Source organism: Octopus bimaculoides, chromosome 20 (genome assembly GCF_046866305.1).
Source record: "Octopus bimaculoides isolate indiv1 chromosome 20, ASM4686630v1, whole genome shotgun sequence".
Lineage (NCBI taxonomy): Eukaryota > Metazoa > Mollusca > Cephalopoda > Octopoda > Octopodidae > Octopus > Octopus bimaculoides.
The window spans coordinates 17,211,835-17,236,894 of NC_142947.1; the positions used below are offsets into that span (position 1 = coordinate 17,211,835).

Below are 25,060 nucleotides of genomic sequence, written 5' to 3' on the forward strand. Positions count from 1 at the left end.
TCTATCTACCTTTCTGGCCTGACTTCCTCCTACCTCCCCAACACATCTTGTCTTGTTCCACCACCACCACTTCTGTATGATTTCTCCTCTCTTTCTCTTCCAGCTGCATATCTCTTAATATGATCTCTCCAGCTCATTCCATCTCTTGTCCCACACTCCCATATTCTCGCTTTCATGTTCCAATCTCTCTCTTCAGCCTTCTCCCAGAGTGTTCTATAGCTGTGACTGAAGGCTTTCACAAGGAAGATGTGGATTGTGCAAACTGCAATGAAGACAGCCTGTTTAGGAGAGCAGTCATTTTGAATAAAAACTGACACAATATAGAGGTAACACTTTAGTACTGACACCTCTAGTGTTGGTGACATGATAAAATACATCCAGTCTGTGCTGTAACATAGTTAATGATAGGAAGGACATCCATCCTGAAAACAATACCAAGTGATTACAATAGCCTGCTTTCATTTACACATGCAGAGTAAAATTACAAAATATTTCATTACATCAATAAATTCCAAACTACATACACAGAACTAGCACTTATCACATTAGTGCTACACGTGGTTGTGGAACAGTTAGAAAATCTTTGGACCATGTGCAAGAACACTCAATCATCATCAAGTTATCATACATTTCCTTTCAGGTGCAAAGAACACATTGTTGGTCAACCTAACTAATACCAGAAACTCAGAGCCACAGCAATCAACATTGGTACAATGAAAGGTATAGGTTGTGACATTATAGAGATGCTAGAATGGAGAAGAGTCAATGTGTGCAAGAAAATGGAGAGGAACTTCAGCCTGATTCCTAACAGGTAGAGAACACAGGTACAAATTCTGGGTAAGGAACAATGCTGGTTAAAATGGAGTAAGCATACTAGTGGCAGAGAAATGGACAAATAGCATAACTGAAGTAGCCAGGACATGCTACAGAATAACTAAGCATAACTGAAACATTGATAGAAGTGATAAAAGCTGAGCTCAGGATATTGAACTTCACAAAGGTGATGACAAAATAGAACAAATGGCTAGACATTGTTGGAAAGGACCCCACTAACCCATGCAAGCAAGATATAAATCGATAAGAGATACAAAGATGAAGTTAGAAAGAAAAAATATATAAAAAGAGAAATACAACCACTTTCATAATGTTTGTTGTTTTTTCTTCATCTTTTAACCTAATTGTTAATTTATTCTAAAAAAAGGAACAAAAAGTCAACTCTGTTAACTGCCTCTTTCATGTAATATGAAAATATATGTCTGTTGAACAAACTTGATCTCTGTTTAATGTTTCACTGTCTGCTTAGAAACATCTGTAGAGCATCTTTTCCAAATGTTTATTTAATCTCTTGCAAGCATCAGCTTCACATCCTTGTAAAAGCTTTTCATGTTTTCCAAACATTTGTTTCACATTTTTGCTATGATTTCAAAACATTTTTATGATACGTATTTAACATATTGTCACATATCTATTTGACTGCTTTTTAACATTTCCAATGATTTCTTAACACCAGCCTATAAAATGGATGTTAAATGTTCATGATGATGATGAAATGAGTTGTGATTTTTCAATATTCACACCTACACTACATTTTGATTTAGTTGATATTTGACTATCATCAAGTGTGTTATAAATGAATGCCAACTAATTTAGAAACTGAGACTCTTAACTCAAATTCAGTCTTAATCTCGATTATGTACACATCCAAAACTAAGACAGCAGTTGTCAATCAGAGATTAAACCAATCAAGTTGTAAATATAATTATTTTTAAAATTTCATCTCTAACAATAAGGTTAATAATATAAAAGCTTATAGTCTGTTTAATATCTTATCTTACATCTGGTTTAAAATCTCTTTTGTTGCTTCAAAAACGAACCTCTGCCACCATCGTCTCATCTTGCTTTTACTTTCTTGAATATTGTGGTGGAAGGCATGGAAAAATATCAGTCATCAACAGAACAGCATAGAATAATAAGGCAAGGCAGTCCAAACTTGACAAGAAAAAGTGAGCACTTAGTTACAGACAGTACTCAAGCTTGTTCAAACATTCTGTTTCATTCCATTGAGATACATAGTGAGGAATTTTTGAAAGACTTCAGCATTATAGTCAAGGTATCTGTGGTTACGGCTAGACCTACCCAGCCACGGTTGCCGAAACTTTTTATAGAACAAAAGATTGTGTGCATCACACCACAGCAAGTTCTTAAGGCCATCAGCAGTTTGGAAGTCTAGTGTGTTCAGTTGGAAAAAGAGAAAATTAAAGGTGCAGTCGTTCATATTAATACACTGCAAATTGATCGGCTCAGGTAACTGTTGAACATTCGCCTGCAAACACAAACAAGAGTAATAAAAGATAAACGTTAATAAAATATACATAATATAATAAAACCAATACATTGACAATAATACTGATTTCAAATTTTAGAGAAGAGGTTAAATGGATTACATTGACCCCCACGTCCCCCAGTGTTCAGCTGGTACTTATTTTATCAATCCCAAAAGGATGAAAAGCAAAGTCAACTTCAGCAGTTGTAATGTAAAGACAGACAAAACACTGCTAAGCATTTTGCCCAGTGTAATAACAATTCTGCCATCTCACTACCTCAATAATAATGATAACAGTAATAATAATAATAATAATACTCTTTTCTACAACAGGCACAAGACCTGGAAATTCTGGAGGAGGGGGCTAGGCAATTACATCGACCCCAGTATTTGACTGATACTTATTTTATCAACCCACCGAAAGGATGAAAGGCAAAGTTAACCTCAGCAGCATTTGAACTCAGAATGCTAAGCATTTCACCCAGTGTGGTAACAATATTAAGACAAGGGAGACTCACTCATAATTTGATTTATAGAGCTATTTTTTAATGTAAGTATCAAATTGAGATGAGGCAAGATGTTACATTTAAGAATATATATAACAGGCACAGGCATAGCTTTGTAGTAAGAACCATGCTTCCAAACAACATGGTTATGGGTTCAGTCCCACTGCATGGTACCTTGGGCAAGTGTCAAAGCGTCTAGTTAGAATAGAGGCAGCTGACGAAGGATTAATTCCAAGTGGCTATCTGTTTTCCTATGTGTTCGTTTCATTGTCTGTAGTTCATTTTTCTAACATCCTGTACCCTGATATACATCTATATACACATGTAGATGTAAGTATGTACATATATGTGTGTACGTAAAAGCACCCACTACACTCTCTGAGTGGTTGGCGTTAGGAAGGGCATCCAGCTGTAGAAACTCTGCCAAATCAGACTGGAGCCTGGTGTTGCCATCCGGTTTCACCAGTCCTCAGTCAAATCGTCCAACCCATGCTAGCATGGAAAGCGGACGTTAAACGATGATGATGATGATGATGATATATATATATATATACCTATATATCTATCTATATATATATCTATCTATCTATATCTATCTATATATATCTATCTATATATATCTATCTATATATATCTATCTATATATATCTATCTATATATATCTATCTATATATATCTATCTATCTATCTCTATCTATATATATATATATACATATGTATGTTTGTGTTAGTTCCCCACCACCAAGTGACGACTGGTGTTGGTGTCTTTACATCCCTGTAACTTAGCAGTTCGGCAAAAGAGATCGATAGAATGAGTACCAGGCTTAAAAAGAAGATAAGTACTGGGGTTGATTTGTTTAACTAAATATTTTTCAAGATGGTGCTCCAGCATGGCCACAGTCTAATGACTGAAACAAGTAAAAGATAGAAGATAATAGCTATCTAAGCAGTTATAACTTAACTTGCTTCTCCATTTCAAACTAGTGTTTATAATGTCTAATAAGATTTTATTAGATACACAGAGATACTTGTATACAAAAAAGAATTGGGCGAAAGCACTTACCCCAAACCGTCGTTTTGCTTCATTAACAGCATAGCCAGTCAAATAGAGCAAAGAGCGGGCACAGTTTTGGCTACAATTCCATCTATTGTTGTATGTGATGAACAGAGTGTGGGGGTAATACTGGAGGTCATTAGATTCCCCAATGTTGAAACCTGCACACAAAAAAAACATAATGATGTTGAAGGTAGTGGGTAAATATTCTCAATATACACACGCACACTTATACTCACATACACACTGAAAAGGTCTTACCACTAGTTTCATCAGTTCTGTAGATGTGCATCTTAGGAATGTCAATCATTGGAGAGACTGGATAGATGTTTGGAAGAGGGTCATTTGCACTAGCTTCAATAATGTCATTGGTGGCAAAATTCGGCAATGGCTGTTTAGAGAGCAGCAGCGCTTCACTGTTACCAACTATTTGGATGCGTTTGTTATCTAGAAAGATAGTGAAACAATAACAGCACCCATAAGAACATCAACAATATAAGCCTACCATTCCTTCCATTATGTTTCAATCCACAATAACAAAAACAACATTAGTAATTAACTTAAGGTGGTCACCTGGCAGAATCAGCAACATACCAGGCATAATGCTTACCAGCATTTTGTCCAGCTCTACATTCTGAGTTTAAATTCCACTGAGGTCCACTTCGCCTTTCGTCCTTTCAGGGTTGATAAAATAAATACCAGTTCAATTCTGGAGTCGATGTAATCAACTTACCACCTCCTCTAAAATTGCTGGCCTTTGGCCTTGTACCAAAATTTGAAACCAATATTAGTACTTAACTTTGCAATTCCAGAGGACAAAATACCACTACAAGAAATTATCATTATTTTATACACTAGAAGAAGCACTTCAGAGAGAGAGAGAGAGAGAGAGAAAGAGAAAGAGAGAGAGCGAGAGCGAGAGAGAGCGAGAGCGAGAGAGAGAAAGAGAAAGAGAGAGAAAGAGAAAGAGAGAGAGAGAGAGAGAGAGAGCGAGAGAGTATGTGTGTGTGTGTGTGTGTGTGTTTTTAATTAGAGGATGTGTAAACCTCATGAAGAGATGGTTTCATCCATGGAAATACTGACTTAATGCCTAGTAGTTTGGGGGAATGAATTTCCTTAAAGTAATAGTTATATATGAAAAATATACAGTTTATATTCATTTAACAGAAGAAAAGAAAATGGAAATTAGGAAGTTAATAATAAACAATTATTAACTTCCTCATCCCCATTTACTTTTCTTCTATGTACAAATGTACAATATGTACACACATACATGTACACATATACTTACATATACACAGGTATACAAATGTACATGCAGTTAAAATATGCGTTTTACTCCATTCATTAAATTTATATATACTCAAGTACCCAAAATATCAAGGAGTTTCTACCTCATAAACAGGAGTTACACCACAGTTATTTTGTGATCTTTGCTACCCTGGTATCTATTAACCAATTTATTTTGTCCGAGTTATTTATTAATTAGGAGAAAATAAATACATATAATAAAATAGATATATACATGTATGTGTGTGTGTGTGTGCGTGTGTGTGCAGGCTGATATTTACACATACATATACATGCATATACACACATTAAAAGTATTACATACCATATGTTATGTGGCTACGAAGAAAAGAGTTCTTGACCATTTGGTAATCTGTGAGAATATCAGGAAAGATTTTGGTCTGAGTATTACACAGACGTAGCAGGTTAGATAACAATAATTGTCTGAAACAGAGAAAGGGAGAGAAAATGAAGGTAATATGATACAATATAATACAATGAGAAGTAGTCTGGTTTTATTTTAGTATATGGTAGTTTGGTATATTATGTGGTTTGTATTGATACAGTGTAGTATGACAGGATTCAGTGTGATGTAGTGTTGGCACTCCGTCGCCTACGACGTCGAGGGTTCCAGTTGATCCGATCAACGGAACAGCCTGCTTGTGAAATTAACGTGCAAGTGGCTGAGCACTCCACAGATACGTGTACCCTTAACGTAGTTCTCGGGGGAGATTCAGCGTGACACAGAATGTGACAAGGCTGACCCTTTGAATTCCAGGCACAACAGAAACTGGAAGTAAGAGTGAGAGAAAGTTGTGGTGGAAGAGTACAGCAGGGTTCGCCACCGCCACCATCCCCTGCCGGAGCCTCGTGAAGCTTTAGGTGTTTTCGCTCAATAAACACTCACAACGCCCGGTCTGGGAATCGAAACCGCGATCCTATGACCGCGAGTCCGCTACCCTAACCACTGGGCCATTGCGCCTCCACTGTGATGTAGTATGTAGTATGCAACAAAGTGATGTTGCTGTATTTATTCAGGTCTTTTCTAACCAAGGAAACCTATGATCAATGAAGGCATTATAATAATTCCTTCCATTTCTTTCAGACCATACACTATTGCGTAATGCAATGTTACTCAACAATTTTGTTTCAGTTATAGACCCTTTGATTCCTATTTTACTCAGATGGACCCTCCTAGCCATTCGATGTTTAAAAAAATCATATATTTTTTTAAAATTAAATATTATTAAGAATTGTATTAAAAAAAACTTCTAAACATTTTTGTATATTGTAGAAGTATAACCAATTTATTGCAGACAAATTTTAACAACAAAATCTTATCTGGATCCCCCAACGGCCATAAGGACCCCAGTTGAGAATGACTGGTCTAATGTGTCCTTTTTTTTTTAGATGGTCAAGTTTAATTTGAAAGAGATTTTGCTTTAGTGTGAAATACTGTAGTGGATGGTGTCTTTTACTTGTTTTGTTTCAGTCATTAGACTGCAGCGCAAACAAATCAACCCCAGTAACTATTTCTTGCTCTTTTTTGAAGCCTGGTACTTATTCTATCAGTACCTTTTGCCAGTCTGCTAAGTTACAAGGATATAAACACACCAATACCAGTTGTCAAGCAGTGGGAGGGGAGAAACAAACACAAAGACACACACACATATATATATATATATATATATATATATATATATATATATATATACGACAGGCTTATTTCAGTTTCTTATTTCGTTATTGCCCACAAGGGGCTAAACTTAGAGGGGACAAACAAGGACAGACAAAGGGGTTAAGTCGATTGAGCTAAATAAAAAGCAACCAAGTTTCCCTCAGATCACACCCTACCATCTCAGAAAAGAAGGATGTGTTGGGTAATGTCACTGTGTCTAGAAGAAAGAGCAGTTGGTCACAGCTGGAATTATTTTTTATCATAAGTTAGTTCAATCAAGGCTGACCTGGGTCCAAACATCATATGAGCCTTAGTTGTTCATATGTCTTTTGTTTTAAAACAGCAGAGACAGACTTAGCAGTCGTGTGGAGCAAGTCTTAACTATTACACACAAACTCTCTCACTGACTCATGTAACCTCTGTATTTTGAAGACAGCAGGAAAATTACTGAAGGAGATTTGGTTGTCCAATTAAGCAGGTCAAGTAAAAAGCACCCCCACCTCTCATTGCATTTAAAGATAGAAGTGTTTTAAGGAAAGCTTAATGGATAAATCTAATAGGTTTAGTGACTGCATAATAGCTTTGTCACTAGCTTGTGTGTCAAAGTTTAAAGCTGCTACAAGGAGTAGATCAGGCAACTACATAACAACACCCTTACTGTTTTGTCTCATGGGTCAGAGGGGCTCAACAAGCTAGCAAAAAGGGTCAACACAACAAACAAGAAAGCAAAAAGACTGACACACTTACGAGGCCTGTAAAGTGGGGATGCCGTATTCACGTGTGAATTTAAAACCGGGCTTCGATTTGTCAATTCTTTTCGGTAGCTTTTTATAGTTGCTGTGCCAGACTTGAGAGAACATTATGTTACGCTGTACTAGAAGGTCCTAAGTTCAAACAGAAGAGACATTAGCTGTATTATTGATATTAAACAAAACAACTGAAACCAGAACAACCCAAAACCTACCCAGTTATCTCTACTTTCTGAGGCTAAAACAATCTAATATCTTTTATCTTTTACTTGTTTTAGTCATTAGACTGTGGCCATGCCGGGGCACCACATCACAATTTATGAACAATAGCATTGTTGGTTACAGGTCCTCAAAGCGTCAAGCATTAAGCTGAGAATGTAAAGTAATGTAATTATATTCCATAAAGTATTATTTTCTCTGGCACTCTACCATTTCCATTTGTTGTTAACGTAGTAGGAGGAGGAGGAGGAGGAGGAGGAGGCAGCGCAAGTGGTGGTGGTAGTAGTAGTAGTACACTCTACCAATTGTGCTAATTTACTAATCATCATCATCATCGTTTAACGTCCGCTTTCCATGCTAGCATGGGTTGGACGATTTGACAGAGAAATGGTGAAACCAGATGGCTACACCAGGCTCCAATCTGATTTGGCAGAGTTTCTACAAATGGATGCCCTTCCTAATGCCAACCACTCCGAGAGTGTAGTGGGTGCTTTTATGTGCCACCAGCACGAAGGCCAGTCAGGAGGTACTGGCAACGGCCACGCTCGAAATGGTGTATTTTATGTGCCACCTGCACAGGAGCCAGTTCGGCGGCACTGGCAACGATCTCGCTCGAATGTCTTTACACGCGCCATCTGGCACAAATGCCAGGAAGGCGATGCTGGGCACAGGTGCTATAGGCACAAGGCTGATAGTAGACCTTTTGCTGGAGGTGGCTAGTTGATTATATCGACTCCAGTACTCAACTGGTACATATATTATCAATCTTATATTATCAATCTCAAAAGGCAAAGTCAACCTCGGTGGAATTTGAACTCAGAACATAAAGACAGATGAAATACCACTACGCATTTTGCCTGGTGTGCTAACGTATCTGCCAACTCACCACCTTCTTAATAATTGTAATAATAATAATAATAATTACCTGGTTTGGAATTGTTACTTTACCAATTTTCTCTTTCAAATCGGGAGGAAATCCTGTGAATTGTAAACACTTGGTAAGAATCCGTGCTTGCTTCAGACCTGTCAGGGTAAGTATATAATTTAAAATATTTGTTAATTAAGATATTATAAGATAATGGTTTAAATTCATTCTCATAGGCCTACTTAATAAGAACCAACTTGAGGCTAAACAATAACACCTTAAAAAGGCTACCAATGATAGTGGAAGATACAGGTGATTTGAACCAACCTCAGTACTTAACCAGTAATCTATTATATCAACATTCCTCTTTAAAAAGGAAGAATACATTATTGTAGTCTTAAACAAACAATGTCTATATAAAGGAGAGGATGATGATTAAAATATCTTTGATCATAAGTCTGTTAGACCAGGGTTAGCCTGGTGTTAACAACATCCACCACAAAACCCTAAACACAGTTGTGAATCAATAAACAAACCCCACCAAAAAAAAAAAAGGATGATACCTTCCAGAAGCCGACATTTCTGAAAGTACAAGTACATAGGGTCTTTATGGTAGTTGTCCTGCTCTTCTAGAGGAGGTGCCTTCCACCATCTGATGTCATCTTTCACAGGAGGTTCCCATGGAGGTAACTTTGGCTTCGCACATGGGTCTATGATCTCTACATCTGTAGATAGATAGAGATTGATATGTGTAGTATAATAATCACAGGTGTCCACACACATATATATATATATATACATGGATTCAAAATTAACACACAAACAAATGTATGTTGTCGTAGTGAAATGACAAAAAAACAGAGCTGTAAAAGCTAGGAGACAGGCTCAGAAAGTCTGAGAGAAGTGGTAATAGAGAACATTATCATGTAGCTAGAAGGGCAGCTATGTGTAAAGTGTACTTGGCTAAGAAAGAGGCAGAGAGGAAGAGATTTGCACATGTCCTGTGAAGTGAGGATCAGAGAGAGAGAGAGAGAGAGATAGACATGAAGTCTGTAGGATTGTGAAATAGTGTGTAAGAGAGAAGAAAGGCTTTATTGTGTAGAAGTGCTGGTGAAACATAAAAAGCACCCAGTACACTCTGTTTAGTGAATGGTGTTAGGAAGGGCATCCCACCATAAAAACCATGCCAGAACAATGGATGCTTGTGTACCCCTGGCCTTCCTAGCTCCAGTCAAACCGTTCAACCCATGTCAGCATGGAATACAGACATTAAATGATGATGATGATCAAGTCTAACCAAAATTATGAAGGCACACTTGCCATAGCTGCTGCTACCAAGGGATATTTGTGTGGCACTACCACTAGGGAGGTAGCCTCACTCACCATTCACCTGTAAAAAGAATGCAGTATGTTTTTCCATAGTACCAGCAAAGAGATGTACACAATAACTGTAGAAAGTACTCACAGACCACGAAGGGGAATAGGAGAGAGGAAAAGTAACAGCAAAGAAACTAGAAATGAATAGTCGAAGATGGGGATAGGAGTGTAGAGAATACACAATAGTCTTTGGAATATACATTTGTTTAGGTGACTGAGAAGAATAGCGGAGAGAGAGAGAGAGAGTAATAGCAAGGACCAGAATTGGTGGAAGAATGGAAGGAATAAGAGTATGATGGGAAAAAAGAAAAGGATATTGGGGGAGGGTGTGAGAAGATGTGTGATTGGCAATAGTAGAAGTGAATACAAAGGTAAGGATAGGTGATTGGATAACAGCAAGAGTAAATATTAAGTGATAAAACAAGTGACTCAGGGGAGAGAGTGCTGGCTCATAGTAGAGTAGCACAAAGTTAATATGTTGAGTAGAGAGGATGAGGTTGTATGTGGGCCTTGTGAAGGATGAGGTTGTATGTGGGCCTTGTGAAGGATGAGGGTCAGAGAAAAGTGAAATGGGTGGTATGGTCAGCACACATGATGGAGAGATGAAAAATGGTAGATTATGAGTGATGAGGAGACAGGAGATTGGAGAGGGAGTGAGTAATAAGTAGATGAGACAGAGTGAGGTTGCAAGGTGAAGGTGCACTAAAGGCAGGCTTCTAAGCACTATCCTTGTGCTGAGGAACATTTTTCCATGGAGTACACTAATCGCTTTTCTTGAATTGCTAAGTTATAGGGATGTAAACACACCAACACTGGTTGTCAAGTGATGGTGGGGGACAAACACTGACACAAAGATACACACAAACACGTGTGTGTGTGTGTGTGTGTGTGTGTGTGTGTGTGTGTGTGTGTGTATATATATATATATATATATATATATATATATATAAAATGGGGTTTCTTTCAGTTTCCATTTACCAAATCCACTCACAAGGCTTCAGTCAGCCCAAGACTATAGTAGAAGGCACTTGCTCGAGGTGCCGTGCAGTCGGACTGAAACCAGAACCATGTGATTGGGAAGCAAACTTCATACCACATGTTACTTTGGAAATCTATACCTACTCATTGGATCTTCTGCAGTACCACATACCACCAATCAGTAAGGTCCTTTGTCATCCCCTCCATGAGATGCAGCATATTCAGGTCAACCTTCACCATTTTGCTGCGAATCATCCTTGGTCTCCCTCTTCCACAGGTTTCACTAACTTGGAGTGTATGACACTTCCTTATGCAGCATATTCCCGTAGCAGTGAAGTCTACTCTCCCCTCTAATCCTAATTCCTCTTACATCCAACTTTTCACTCAATTCATATGTACTCTGGCATTCATGCACACTAACATTATATGCCCTTCAAAACATACTGGCTTCATTTCTTTCAAATATTCCCAAATCATCTACATTCAAGGCCCACATCTTACTGTTATGCAGCATTGCAGATCTAACAAAAGCACGTTTTAATGGTTTGATTTAGAGAAAGTATCTTTGGTTCATTAACTTAGCAGTGTCTCATGGATTCACATGCTAACAAGGTTTTATTTGAAGTTTTCAAGCAAACTGATTTCACCTGTCAATACAGATAACCTAATTTTTTGGTAATCAGACAGCAACAATAAATCTCAGCCAATGAATGAATGTGAAATTGCTCTCAAACTATGCCCAGCTGTCTTAAAAAAAAACATACACATTGAATAATGTAATTGAAAGAACACTCATCATCATCATCATTTAATGTCTGTTTTCCATGACGGCATGAGTTGGAGAGTTTGACAGGAGCTGACAAGCCTGAGGACTGTGCCAATCTCTACTGTATGCTTTGGCATGGTCTCTATAGCTGGATGTCCTTCCTAACACCAGCCACTTTACAGAGTGCACAGGGTAACTTTTAATTGGCACCAGCACTGGCAACGTCACCAAGTAACTTGCAAGATAAAGACCAGTGAACGAAGAGGGGGAATGGTATTGAGGGAGGTGGTTTTGTGCCAGTTGATGAGAGGTTAAAAAGTATAATAGAAGGATAGAGATAGATGTCTTGCTATAGAAAAGATACATGGCTACCCTAGTTGGAAAAGAGAGAGAGATAGAGAAAGTATGGTGGTGGAGATGTGCCAGAATATAATCTCAAAGTACGGAGCAGGGGGTGAATATAAGGGAAGTGATACAGTGTATTGGATTGGGTGAGTGGGCAGGGGAGGACAGAGGGGTATGTTCATTAAGAGTGTGAGGAGAGATGGAGTAGAAAAAAAGATGGTCACAGTTGTTATGCCTTTCATCATAGATCAGTTCAATCAGGATCAACCTAGGGTTAAACAACAAGAAATTCATGCCTTACTAGATTTTAATAAAGGTTTTGGTATGACTCTCTGTGGTTCCACAAATCTGCCACGAGTTTTCCAGAGTCTCTTGATCAATGGCCCACGATGTAGAGCACATACAGCAACTGTTATCCTCATTGTAATTATATCTGAAAGACAAAGACATAAATAGTATACTGAGTTGAATGCAGGGATTAATCTAGGATGGAACAGAGAATTTTGTGCTTTAAGCAAAGGCTTGCATACATGTGATGGACTCTCCCATCGAAGATGATGTATGAGGGTTCAGCTTTTGCTGAACGACTTGCACAAATGATTTGTTAATAGTGATCAAATGTATGTGCGGTATATTAGCTCACTCCCTCCATCAAATTGACATTGCCTGAACAGGTGCACTGTACCATGCGTCAGGTGTCAAAGTGATCGCAGAGCAATGTAAGATGAAGTGTTTTGCTCAAGAACACAACACACCACCTGGTCTAGAAATGATTTTATTAAAAAAAGAATTCTAAAAAAAGTCAATCAAATTCACGCTTAATACTTATTTGTTAAGTTTAGTATTTATTCTATTGCTCACTATTTTGTTGAACTAGTAACTTACAAGCACAAAAACAATTAGTATTACAAATCATGAAGAGAGAGAGATACAAACAAACACATACATACATGCACATATATATATTCTTTTAATTGTTTCAGTTGTTAGACTGTTGTTATAGGATCACCAACCATCACACAGTGACGCCCTGAGAGAATCCAGCGTTCGTTCAATCAGGGCAGATAAAGTCTGTACGGTCAGCCACTTCAACTAGGATGCATTTTTTTTTTTAATTCTTTCGATGCCACCGAAAACCCAATGGCCAGGGTGCCATGCACCGCGATGATATTTTCGATGAAGAAACTTACTTTCATCAATTTCCACAACTAGTGGTCGCCCATTACCATCAACACCGCAGATTTCCATTGGGTTTTGTTGAAGCCAAACGTCACAGACATCACGGCAAAAATGACTTCCCATTCAATTTTTATTTACTTTTTTTAAATCCCCCATACTGAAAGATTACAAAAACGGGTAAAGTTATAAAAAAAAACAGATGATGACCAAGACGAAGATGCTGATATTTACAAAAAAAAGATTAAGAAATAAATTCTAAGTTTTGAAAACTCAGGAATAATTGCAATTGTCCAAACTCAGAAAAAGAAATCTGTGAAATAAGATCTTTCGGCATTCCGTCGGTTACGACGACGAAGGTTCCAGTTGATCCGATCAACGGGACAGTCTGCTTGTGAAATTAACGTGCAAGCGGCTGAGCACTCCATGTATGCGTACCCTTAACTTAGGTCTCAGAGAGATTCAGCATGACACAGAGTGTGACAAAGATGGCCCTTTGAATTACTGGTACTACTAATTTTTGCCAGCTGAATGGACAGAAGCAACGTGAAATAAAGTGTCTTGCTCAAGGACACAACGCGTCGCCGGGAATCGAACTCACGACCTTACGAACGTGAGTCGAATACTCTAACCAGTAAGCAGAGCAGCTTCACATAACAAGATTTGAGTGTTGCTAAAACCAAATTCTTAGTAATACCGGATGTCTCGTTGAAACAAAAAACTTGTGTAGTAAGTAATAAGACACCGGTGTCTAGCAAAACCCAGGTGCGTGGTTTTAGTCAAGGTTATAGAAAAAGACACGTGAAGAGGTAGAAATGCATGAAAATAAAATCACTAAACGAAAGACAATGAGATAAAGAGACATAAAATAACAGTTATTATAAGAACAATTAATAAAAATAATAAACAATACAAACACAACATTAAGACTTACGTTGCTGTTTTCCTACTCAAGAGATTGATAACATTTGACGAGATCAGGGATGACATACACAAGGGAGATAACTGTAGTTGCCGGTGAAGAGTAATTGTTAGTTTCCGATGAGGAATGTCGTTTATTATTAAATAAATCACTGAAGGGAAATAACTCAGTTGGCATAGTCTATTCCAATGTTTTCCAACATATTTTCCCACTGGCCTCGCTATAACTTTCTATAAAAATGTAAGCCACACCGGTGATTGGAAAAAATACTTTATTTTTAATATTTCATAATTATATATTTTCTTTTGTTTTTAGCTGACAACTCATGCTGTCACGTACAAAATGACAGCTTCCAAATCCTGTGTTCTGACTGGGTGAAGATGATCAAACTTTAAACCTCTATAACTTTTTTTTTTTAATTTTTCCGGAAAAAGTGAAATATCTCTTGATATTCATCTTGGAAAACTACATTATTGTATCAGGTTTTAAAATTTTCAATAACTCAGAATTTTTGAAAATTGGCAGCTAAACTGAAAAAATCCCATGAATTTGCTTTATTTCATTTCATTTTATAATTATTCAACACACTAACCGAAGAGCGAGTTTCTGCAGAATCAATTGATCTATAAGAGATGGCAACTAAATTTCCCTAAAATCACACTCTAACCCTTTATAATATCATTCCATATATCCCTAAATAGGCCGGTCGATCAAGGCCGGAATATTTTTGATAACCGGCTTGCTCGATCAGAGATAATCTGGACTTAACTAATTGTACAATCCACTTCTTATTTATCAACGACCTACTTGCAGCCACCTCCAACACCGCCCAGATAGATAGTAGTACCATTCACTGCTCACTAAACTTCCATACCCAAGCGTCGAGACAAATACTGATTCCATACCCAAGCGTCAAAACAAATTCATAATCAGATACCGTGAGAGCATTCTCCAAATTAGTCTCCTTCAACAACACAAGGACACAATCACTGCACATACTATGAAAACAATAAGAGCATTGTAGTTCGCTTGGAGTATTGTACTGCAAAAGTTAAAAAAGAATGTAAATAGATATTTCTTAGACTACTTCCTTGTGAAGATAGGGTTTTGTGCCCGAAATATAAAGGATTTTGTAAAGCTTTCTGCATTGTTCGAAGCTTTCTTCATTTCCATTTTCATTTTCTACTTATGAAAACAATATTGTAATGCCTGATTCTTCTAAACATTAACAACATGCAACTAGAACTCTTAAAGACACAGCAAATGCTAGGCGTCACCATCACTGTCGGTTTCTAATGATGGTCTCACATCCTCAACATAACAAAGATTGCTTGCAAAGGCTGGCCTTTCTCTGCGGGAGTAGAAAATACATTAACTTCCACAATTACTAACCCTTTACAAAGTTCGTGAGAACCAAAATGAAATACTTCCTGACATTGCGTGTGTATAAATATATATTTAACTGTCGAACAATGAGAATGAGAGTTCAACACTACATTGGTGGATAAAAATTTCTTTATATGTGTATTAAGGCTACCATTGGTTTCATGTCAAGAAAAATATCTTAACATGAAACCAATGGTTGCCTTAATACAGAAATAAAGAAATTTTATCCATCAAAGCGGTGTTAAGCACTCATTTTCCTTGTTCGACATTTGCATATCATTGCTTCCGACGTCCCCAAACACCGGATAAGCACCAAATAGAGAATCAAAACAAACCATATAATATAATGTATGTGTGTGTATATATACATATATATATGTGTACATATATATATATATATATATATATATATATAAATATATATATATATATATATATATATACATACATACATACATATATATATATATATATATATATATATATTCATACATACATATACATATATATATATGTGTGTGTGTGTGTGTGTGTGTGTGTGTGTGTGTGTGTGTGTGTGTAGTGGCTTCATGCAGGCATAGCATGGATTCGATCGTCAAATTTCACTGCGGTACTTACCGTTACCTAATTGAGGGACCAGAATTTAAATTCAAAGACGGGCAAACCTTCAAAGTTAAGTCCAATCTCACCTGCAACACAGAAAACCTGATCTACATAACTCCGTGCAATGATTGCCAGCATAATTACATAGGTCAAACAGGCGGATCGTTACGCAACTGAATGGTGACCCATCGCCAACAAATCCGAGACAAAAGCACGAGGAAAATTCCTCTCAGCAGTCACATTGCAACCTGTGCAGGGACTATGAAAACCTGCATCGATGAAACAAAGAAGTTTTTCGAACAGTAAATTCAAAGGAAAGGGTCCCAGACATTTTGGAGGCAGAAGTTAGAAATTTTATATACGAAATGAAAAACAATAAAACTACAGGTTCAGATGGGATTGAAATAGAATTGTTAAAAGTGGTTGAACCAAGTAGAGAGAAGCGAGTAGCTAAACTATATGCAAAATGCCTGCGGGAACATAAGATACCAGATGTGTGGAAAACTTCCGAACTGATCCTTCTTTATAAAAAGAGGGATGCCAGAGATCTAAAGAATTGCAGACCAATCAGTCTTCTATCACATATCTACAAGATCTTCTAAAGTATATCAAAAAGAATTGAGAGAAAGCTGTATGAGAACAGTACAGCAGAGCAGGCGGGCGTCAGGAAATCTATTGTACATTAGATCACATACACGCTATAACCAACTGGGGGAAACTGAAAGACTTACAACATACCATTATGCCCAATATTTGTAGATTTTGAAAAACCTTTTGCTTCCGTTAAAATTGATGATATACCAAGAGCACTAAAGGAAAAGGGAATCGAAAGAGACTACGTGAAGTTATTAGAGAATGTACGCACCAACTGCAGACCTTCAGCGACTATAAACAACAAAGCGACTAATATCAAAATTGGTAAAGGTGTCAGACAAGGGGACACCATATCACTCAAATTATTCACATCTGTATTAGAAAAGGTTTTTAAGAACTTATATTGGTCAGATGAAGGAGAAAATATAAACGGATGCATATTAAATCACCTCAGATTTACTGATGAAACTGCATTCATTTTCAGGGGCATTAAAGAATTAACAGAAATGCTCTGAGAAATAAAAGAAGAGTAAAAAATGTGGACTCAGAATTAATATTAGTAAAATGAAGACAATCTCCAACAATTTAATAACAGCTGGAAATGTAAAAATAATAATCTGTTTAAAGGATAAAAATCAGACCAAAGAAATTGAATGATGAATACAATTGGGATTGACAGCCTTTGGTAAATTGAATCACACCATGAGCAATAATTTGCCCATGTATCTAAAAAGAAAGGTCTTAACTAGTGTGTGCTGCCTACCATTATGTATACATAAGACACATGGACTACCAACAAGAGCATTGAAAATAGATTAAAATCAACACAAAGAGCCATGGAAAAGAGAAGTCTAAGGATTAACAAAATGGATAAGTGGAGAAACAACAGAATAAGAGCGGCAACAGATATTATGCGTAAGATAAAAACTCTGAAATGGTTTTTCGCGAGACGTGTTTAGAAAGGACAATAGATGGAATAGCAAATTGACAGAGTGGACAACACACCCAGAAAAAAATGGAGGGGAAAACCATGCAGAAGGTGGAATAAAGACCTTTTTAAATTCTTCGGCCTCCAAACATGGATGAGTAAAACATTGGACCGTGATCGGTGGAGAGAACATACTGAGGCATTCGTCCAGCAGTAGACTGAACATGTGCAAGGATGATCATATATACGTACGTGCGTACATACACAATACGTTTAAATTTTGAATAAAACGTACAAGTTACGTCATAATTATTGAGAAAGTGTATTGAGAAAAAGACATTTAGAGACTCAACGCAGACACAAGCACACACAGGCACGCACAAACTTTAGTTTAAACAACTAGTTAGATTAGATAGATACATTCTTATTATTTTTCTAGAACATTCAGCAAATAAACTAACCATTCTATGAAGAAAGAATGATCAGTATAGTCACTTGCCTACTTGCCTGTGTGTGCATTAGTTTGTGTTGCTTTTGTCTCTAACTGGTTTTATTATTATTTGTTATAGTCTTCATCATCACGGTCAGCAAGGATGCTGCTTTCGCCGTTTTCTTTAAACATAGAGTAAAACAATTGTGAATCATTACATCAAGATGGTGAAGATGATATCTTTATTAATACTTTTATATACCGTTCCTTGATAGGAAAAATATACTGGAGCAAGAATTTCGTGTCTGCAGTAGCTAATATGCTAACATAGTCATCATTTTCAGGTATCGTTGTCAATAGATTCCTCATATTTTCGATTCTTCTAATGTTTTATCCTAACAACAATGCAAAGTATTTTCCTCTTTCGCTCTTCTCTCCTTCCTTCCTTCCTTCCTTCCTTTTATTCTTTCTTGCCTTTTCCCCTTTTTCTTGTAACTGTATTTCTCTTTTCTACTTCCTGTTCCGAGGTCCAACTCCTAAAACTGAATTCTTACCCAAACCCTTACACACTTACACACACACACACACCCTCCCCCTCTCTCTCTCTCTCTCTCTCTCTCACACACACACACACACACACACACACACACACACACACACACACACGCACACACGCACGCACGCACACACGCACGCACGCACACAAAATGCATTCTCTCTTCAAATCGAATTTATTATTGCTACGTTTAAAAGTCAATTTTGTTATTTTAATTGATTCAACAAAATTAAACAAAATTTCTTCCAATACAACAATCAATTAGTTATGTTTTTAAGAACGAATCCTGTATTTGTGTATATACATTTATAAGAAGGTATTTATATGTTAACATAAGCTACACAATTATCTCAGTCGGTAGTGTCACAGAGGTGAACGGGTTGCTAAGGAATTTGGGGTTACAACAAATTGCATATGAAATTACAGACCATGTATATATCGTATAAGAACATTCAATACTTGGAACTCTACTGATTTGTGTGCGCACGCGCATGTGTGTGTGTGTGGGTGTGTGGGTGTGGGTGTGTGTGTGTGGGTGTGCGTGTGTGTGTGTGTGTGTGTGTGTGTGTGTGTGTGTGTGTGTGTGTGTGTGTGTGTGTGTGTGTGTGTGTGTGTGTGTGTGACGCAATATGCTTGGTTGTGTCAATGTCTGCTGAACTATTTGAAGATTCTTGTTTCTGGTACACTTCGGTCAGTAAGTAGGACGTAACTGATAGGTATCAACTTGTAATAGTTGGATTCGACCCCACATTTTGCCACATAGTAATCATAAGTTGGTCATGCGCGCAAATTCGATTTCGGTCCAGTCAACGGCTGTTGTTCGCATGATAGTCTGGTGGCATGACTAGAACCTTCCGTGAACAGAGCCTACAAATATAGCTCACTAGTGGCTTCTAAGATAGTATATAGCTGTTAAGCAACTGACCCCGAATGGGAAGATCCGCAAACAGATCTCTGACTTGTTCTGGAGAATTTGTTGCAATTGCTTCCTCCAAAGTCATTTCCCAATGATGACCAAACTTGTCGCAAAAAAATCAGGCAAAAAAAAAAGAAATCGCCGCAAACAATCGCAGTAATGAAAACATAGGAATCCAAAATTTCAGGATCGCAGGTCCAGATTCGGCCCGGAATGTTTTTAATTTACTCATGGAGTTAGCTTTTAGATTATAAAAATTGTTATCGTACAAAAAAATTCGTTGCAAAAAGTCACGTAAAAAAATCACCGAATACAATCACAGTAATGAAAACTTGAGAATCCCAAATTTCAGGATTGTGGGTCCGGATTCGGCTCGGAACGTTTTTAATTTACTCACGGAGTCAGCCTGATTCCAAAATACTTCAGAGCCCAGTTTATAATTCGATGACAATTCCTAGGAAAAGGAAATCGTAACTGACAGCACAGTGTCCCCTTTCTTCAGCATGGAAACAAAATCGCCTTATAATGCTTTCAAACTTTGGTACAAGGCTAACAAGTTCGGTGGAGGAGCTAAGTCGCTCGACTGCTACTTAACTTATCGACCCCGAAAGGATGAAAGACAAATTCAAACTCGGCGGAACATAAAGACGGACAAAATGCCGCTAAGCAATTTGCCCGGTATGCTAACGATTCTGCTAGTTCATCGCCTTATAATAGCTGCAGAAAAAGAAAGCCAAGAATCAAGAATGGAGCCAGGCAACCAACGTGTAATAAGAAGTTTCATGAACAACCACAGTAATGACCACAACCTATGTGGTTGCAAAATGGGGGTTAACTTCACTTAAATATACTTTGTCTAACATCCTCTCAGGTGGCTATAAAATACGTCTGAGTTGACCGAATCAATCGAATGAATTTTTTCTTTACACATCTGCCACACGGCTGATTAAAAAAGATTGATGCGGCACCAAACCTTTATCCGGCATCGAGAAATCCGAGAATACTCTGCAGCACCGTGTAGTATACTGTACCCTGTATTGAATAAACTGGCTCCGTTTCTGAACTCAGATAGTTTGCATACGTTGTGTTAAAAATAGTTTTGTTTTGTTTTTGTTTTGTTTTTTTTACTTTTAAAAGTGGATAAAGCGTAAGCAATCTCTTCTTTAGAATTATAATAATTTGTATCTTCATCTGTTAAATAAATTCATGTCCGTTATTTTTCTTCATATGATTTTCATCTTATAAATATTATACATGATCGTGTATGATGTATCATAAAAATTTTTAATGGATTAATAAATATCAAACAGATACTACATTAGAAGTAAATTAATATGAATCTGTTAAATACAATTTAGTTCTTTACTTTTCATAGTTTATTTTATATTTTAAATATATATCTAAGCTGTCTCCAGAAAACTGGAAAATCCAGAAATCCAGTACTTCTGGTCCCCCAGCTTGCCAGATAATTTGTCCAGTAATGTATTTACTTCCATGACTCGATGTTAAGAGTTCCAGTACCACCAAGAGATTAACGTTCAATGGATAAAATATTTGATAGTAATATATTGACTTAGATTTTGTCTCAGTGACCTCCTTGCCCAGCAATAAATAGTTAAGTGTTTACATATTTCATACAGCGAACATCAAAAACCAAACGAGAAATAAATAAGGATAATATGTTTTTTTTTTCTTTTTTAAAAAAAAACTTCTTCCCCTCGTTCACGCTGAAAAGTATGTGAGACAATTCAGAACAGGTTTTAGTCTTATTCTTTCTCAGCCAAATTAGTCACCTAATGCTTATTTATAGAATTTGAGGTGTGCAACGCTTTCTATAGATCTCAAACTGAAAGTTATTTTTTTTTAAATAACTATTTAGATGTTTGGGAAAATATATATACACAGACTTTCAAAAGTAAATAGACACATCTCAACATAACGTTTTATCTGTGTGGACACTATCTGGTGCTCGGAACGTGTTAATGTATTATCATTTTCATTTCCCTGGCGAAGTTGATGGACATACCTCACAAAAGCATTACAACTCATCTGGAGTTACTAGACAACATCAGCTGCCTTACAACAGGGATTATTTTCAACAATCTACTTGAGAGCCTGAAGACACCTGCCAGAGGATCCAGATTGACCTGAGGGGGATGCTGTTGATGTCTTTTCTTCGCTGGTGCAGTGTACAATCACTTTGTTTTATACAATGATGGCTAAATCTACCCTATTCTGGCTAAATCTACTTTAAGATTGACCCACATTGCACCTTTTTGGAATATCAGACAACTCTTTTGTTTATGGTATTCGCTGCATGACTAGTAACTATAAACAGTGAATATACTGTAATCTGAAATGAAAAAGTAATAATACATCAATAAGTTTGAAGCACCTGGTAGTGTCTGCACAGATAACACTGTGTAACACGATTTTTGTCCTTGGGTAGCAACTGTTATTTCCTATTTGCTTACCCCTAGAAAGTATGAAAAATGGCTAATATTTCCTTCAGACTTTACTTTTGATTCATTTATTCAAACCCCAAAGAATCCCTCTCAGCACATGGCTATGATGCTCCCCCACTACTCCTACTCATGATCAGAAATGCACATATTGTCAGCCACTAAGGGACATGTTCAAGTGGTTATGGTCAAGCAACTGACAAGCAAATCTGTGGTACTGTGCAGAATATTTGCTATAACGATATCTCTGCTTCGGCAACTCAGCGCTGAATCAGTCTGAAATGTAATGGGAAATAGGTCAGTTTCAAAACATTGATGTTCAGGTCACAAAAGCCAAGTTCAAGGTTCGAATAGTAGTCATTTCCTTTGATTTCTAGATAGAAGCAAATAGGAAATAATACTTATTGACTGAAGAATTTTTAAAAAAAACTGTTACAAATTGGGGTTTGAAGAGGTATTTATTTACTTTTGAGATGTCTGCGTATATTCATTGGAAAATATTTTATATAACCTTTTGTCGCTTTTATTCATTTTATCAAAAAAAAAAAAAAAAGAATACAATTTTAGGGAATATAATTTTTCAGTTTATTAAAAAACAATTACAAAATCGTTATTTTACAAAAAATATAGATAGGAAACATAAAAATATAACTCTGAAAATATCTTGCTATTTTTTTTTTCTTGACTAATTTGTTTATTCTAATTATTATTATCATTATTTTATTCTGTGCATCTTCAGGAGCAATGTTCTGAGTCTTCGATTGTTTTGAAAGGTCTCCTCCATCGGAACGCGAAGTAGCCGGCTCCAGATCCGAGAGCAACAGCAATACAAAGCCATGCATTGTATGTCATGAAGATAAGCATAAGAAAATAACTGATCGTCATCTGTACAATATGAAGCAGGGTCTGGACAAGGTGAGGCAAAACGAATGCGGAAGGTCTGCGAAAGAATCAGATACAAACAGAGTAATAAATAAATGACTTCAAACAAATTTAGTTGAGGAAAATACTTTTTGTATCTCGCTTTGGGGAGGATGGATGCATGATTTTTTTAAATCTTTTATTTGCTTTGATCATTAGACTGCAGTCATGCTGAGGCACCGCCTTGAAGGGTTTTTGTTGAACAGATCGACTCCAGTACTTATTTTTTTCTTCTAAGTCCGATACCTATTCTATCGGTCTCTTTTGCCAACTGCTTTGCTGCAGGAACGAAACAAACCAACACCAGTTGACAATCAATGATGAAGGACAGAAATAAACACACACACAAAACACAATCACATACATACATACGTGTATGTGTGTACATATATATATATATATATATATATATATATATATATATATATATATATATATATATATATATATATTACAACAGGCTTCTTTCAGTTTCTAACTACCAAAATCCACTCACAAAGCTTTGGCCGGCTCGGAGCTATAGTAGAAGATACTTGCCTAAGGTGCTACGTAGTGGGACTGACCCAAAAATTATGTGGTTAGGAAGCAAACTTCTTATCACACAGCCATGCATTTTTTGTTTGGTGTTGTCGTTGTTGTTGTTTTTTTCTGGAATTCTGTAATTATTTAGTGTAGTAGTATGCTTTGTACGTACATACAAATGAAACAAATTAATGTTGGCGAAAGTATATGAAATGACGCAAATGTAAATTATACTATCACGTACCCTATTGGCAGAAGGAAATAGAATTTTAGCTATCAAAACTATTCAGTATATATAGATACACAGCCTCATCACGAAAGAGAGGGAGAGAATAATACAGTGCGTAACAGAGAGAATTAAAAGTTAAGAGTATGATCAAAATAGTATAAGTGAGGGAGGGACTAGTTGAAGAGAAATATAGAGTCAGAAGTAAAAACAGAGCAGAAAATTTATGGTAGAGAGAACGATAGGGAAAACTCTAATAGCAATATAACTGTCAGTCTTTCAAAAAGACAATAAAGTGACCCAGCAGAGTGTAAAAAAAACTAGGAAGATGTGTAGTAGGGTCAAATAACTTCTTATACTATTCAGAGAATGAACTCTTGGATATCTGCCTATCTAGAAAAAAAACTGCATCAGGTTGCTGGACCCTGGTTCAGAAGTACCAGGGCTTTGAAGAGTGTGGAACCAACTCTTAGCCAATGTTGTTCCGAGGTCTACACTGACCCAGGGTAGAAGCACTTGTCAAGGTCCCAACTATGGATTAAATATTATGTAATCACTTGATCCAGTATACGTTGAAATCGTGGTGTATAGCATGGTGAATGTGAACTATTTAGGCAAATTAACATGTTAAGTCAATGGCGAATATCACTAGATGTTGAGCAGATGAACAGTCAACAAACTGTTAATGGCCAGGGTCAACCAGCTCAGTTCGCGAAATACTGCTATCATCTGTAGTCGTAGTGTGTGCAGATGATGCATTTCAGCTAGAGAAATACTAATGTGCCTAAACCTCAGACCAGATATTCATGCCCTGTTGCTCAATCGGAATGTCTGGCATGGAATAGCTTGCATTGGTCCGAGCAAGACGCGCGACCAGATTGCTTCGTAGATGAACTAATGCTATGAAAAATTACCTGAATTCTCCTAATTTTTATTAGTAATATAACTTTCCGGACACCTATCTATGAAGAACTACTATGGACTCCCAGTTTCTGCATATTATATTTTCCTGTCTATCTACTTAACGATACACTGCACTTATACTCACTTCTGTATAACTAATTTATAAATGCTTTGATGCCATTAACAACTGCTTGTCCATCTTTAATTTCATTGTACTTTCATTAGTTTCACCACTACATTTCCGGTAGCTAACTCTTGTTTGCTTGGATTCTGTCTCCCATCGTTTGACGCTAGATTTTAGGAATTTGATCCAGTTTGAGTACTAATATTTGTCTGTACCTATTCTCCGCCTTTCAACGTAGACT

At 36.9% G+C, this 25,060-nt stretch overlaps 2 protein-coding genes and 1 long non-coding RNA gene across 12 annotated transcripts in view; 1 reads left to right on the plus strand and 2 right to left on the minus strand.

The window, feature by feature from the left end:
• Positions 1-1,142: 1,142 nt before the first annotated feature.
• On the minus strand, positions 1,143-18,014 carry LOC106871900 (large ribosomal subunit protein mL37). 4 transcript variants are annotated; one of them, XM_014918656.3, is made up of 9 exons: positions 17,884-18,014; positions 12,452-12,583; positions 9,248-9,409; positions 8,745-8,842; positions 7,599-7,735; positions 5,499-5,617; positions 4,145-4,330; positions 3,893-4,044; positions 1,143-2,323 (listed from the first exon to the last, which is right to left on the minus strand). In XM_014918656.3, the coding sequence occupies exons 2-9, from the start codon at positions 12,570-12,572 to the stop codon at positions 2,039-2,041; spliced, it is 1,260 nt and encodes a 419-aa protein (XP_014774142.1). In that variant the 5' UTR covers positions 12,573-12,583; positions 17,884-18,014; the 3' UTR covers positions 1,143-2,038. The 4 variants fall into 4 exon arrangements, with proteins under 4 accessions (XP_014774142.1, XP_014774141.1, XP_052831171.1 ...); XM_014918655.3 differs by lacking the exon at positions 17,884-18,014 and adding an exon at positions 14,261-14,320; XM_052975211.2 differs by lacking the exon at positions 17,884-18,014 and adding an exon at positions 13,101-14,320.
• Positions 18,015-18,093: 79 nt separating this feature from the next.
• On the plus strand, positions 18,094-23,115 carry LOC149131609 (uncharacterized). Its single transcript, XR_016237516.1, has 2 exons — positions 18,094-18,533; positions 22,863-23,115. It is a non-coding gene; the product is annotated as an uncharacterized LOC149131609 (long non-coding RNA).
• Positions 22,685-25,060, minus strand: part of LOC106879801 (high affinity copper uptake protein 1-like) — a 30,299-nt gene continuing 27,923 nt past the window's right edge. For all 7 annotated transcript variants that reach the window (XM_089338145.1, XM_089338140.1, XM_089338143.1 and 4 more), the window contains one exon: positions 22,685-23,063. In XM_089338145.1, the coding sequence (XP_089194271.1) occupies positions 22,859-23,063 (205 nt within the window). In that variant the 3' untranslated portion in view covers positions 22,685-22,858. The remainder of the gene's footprint in view (positions 23,064-25,060) is intronic.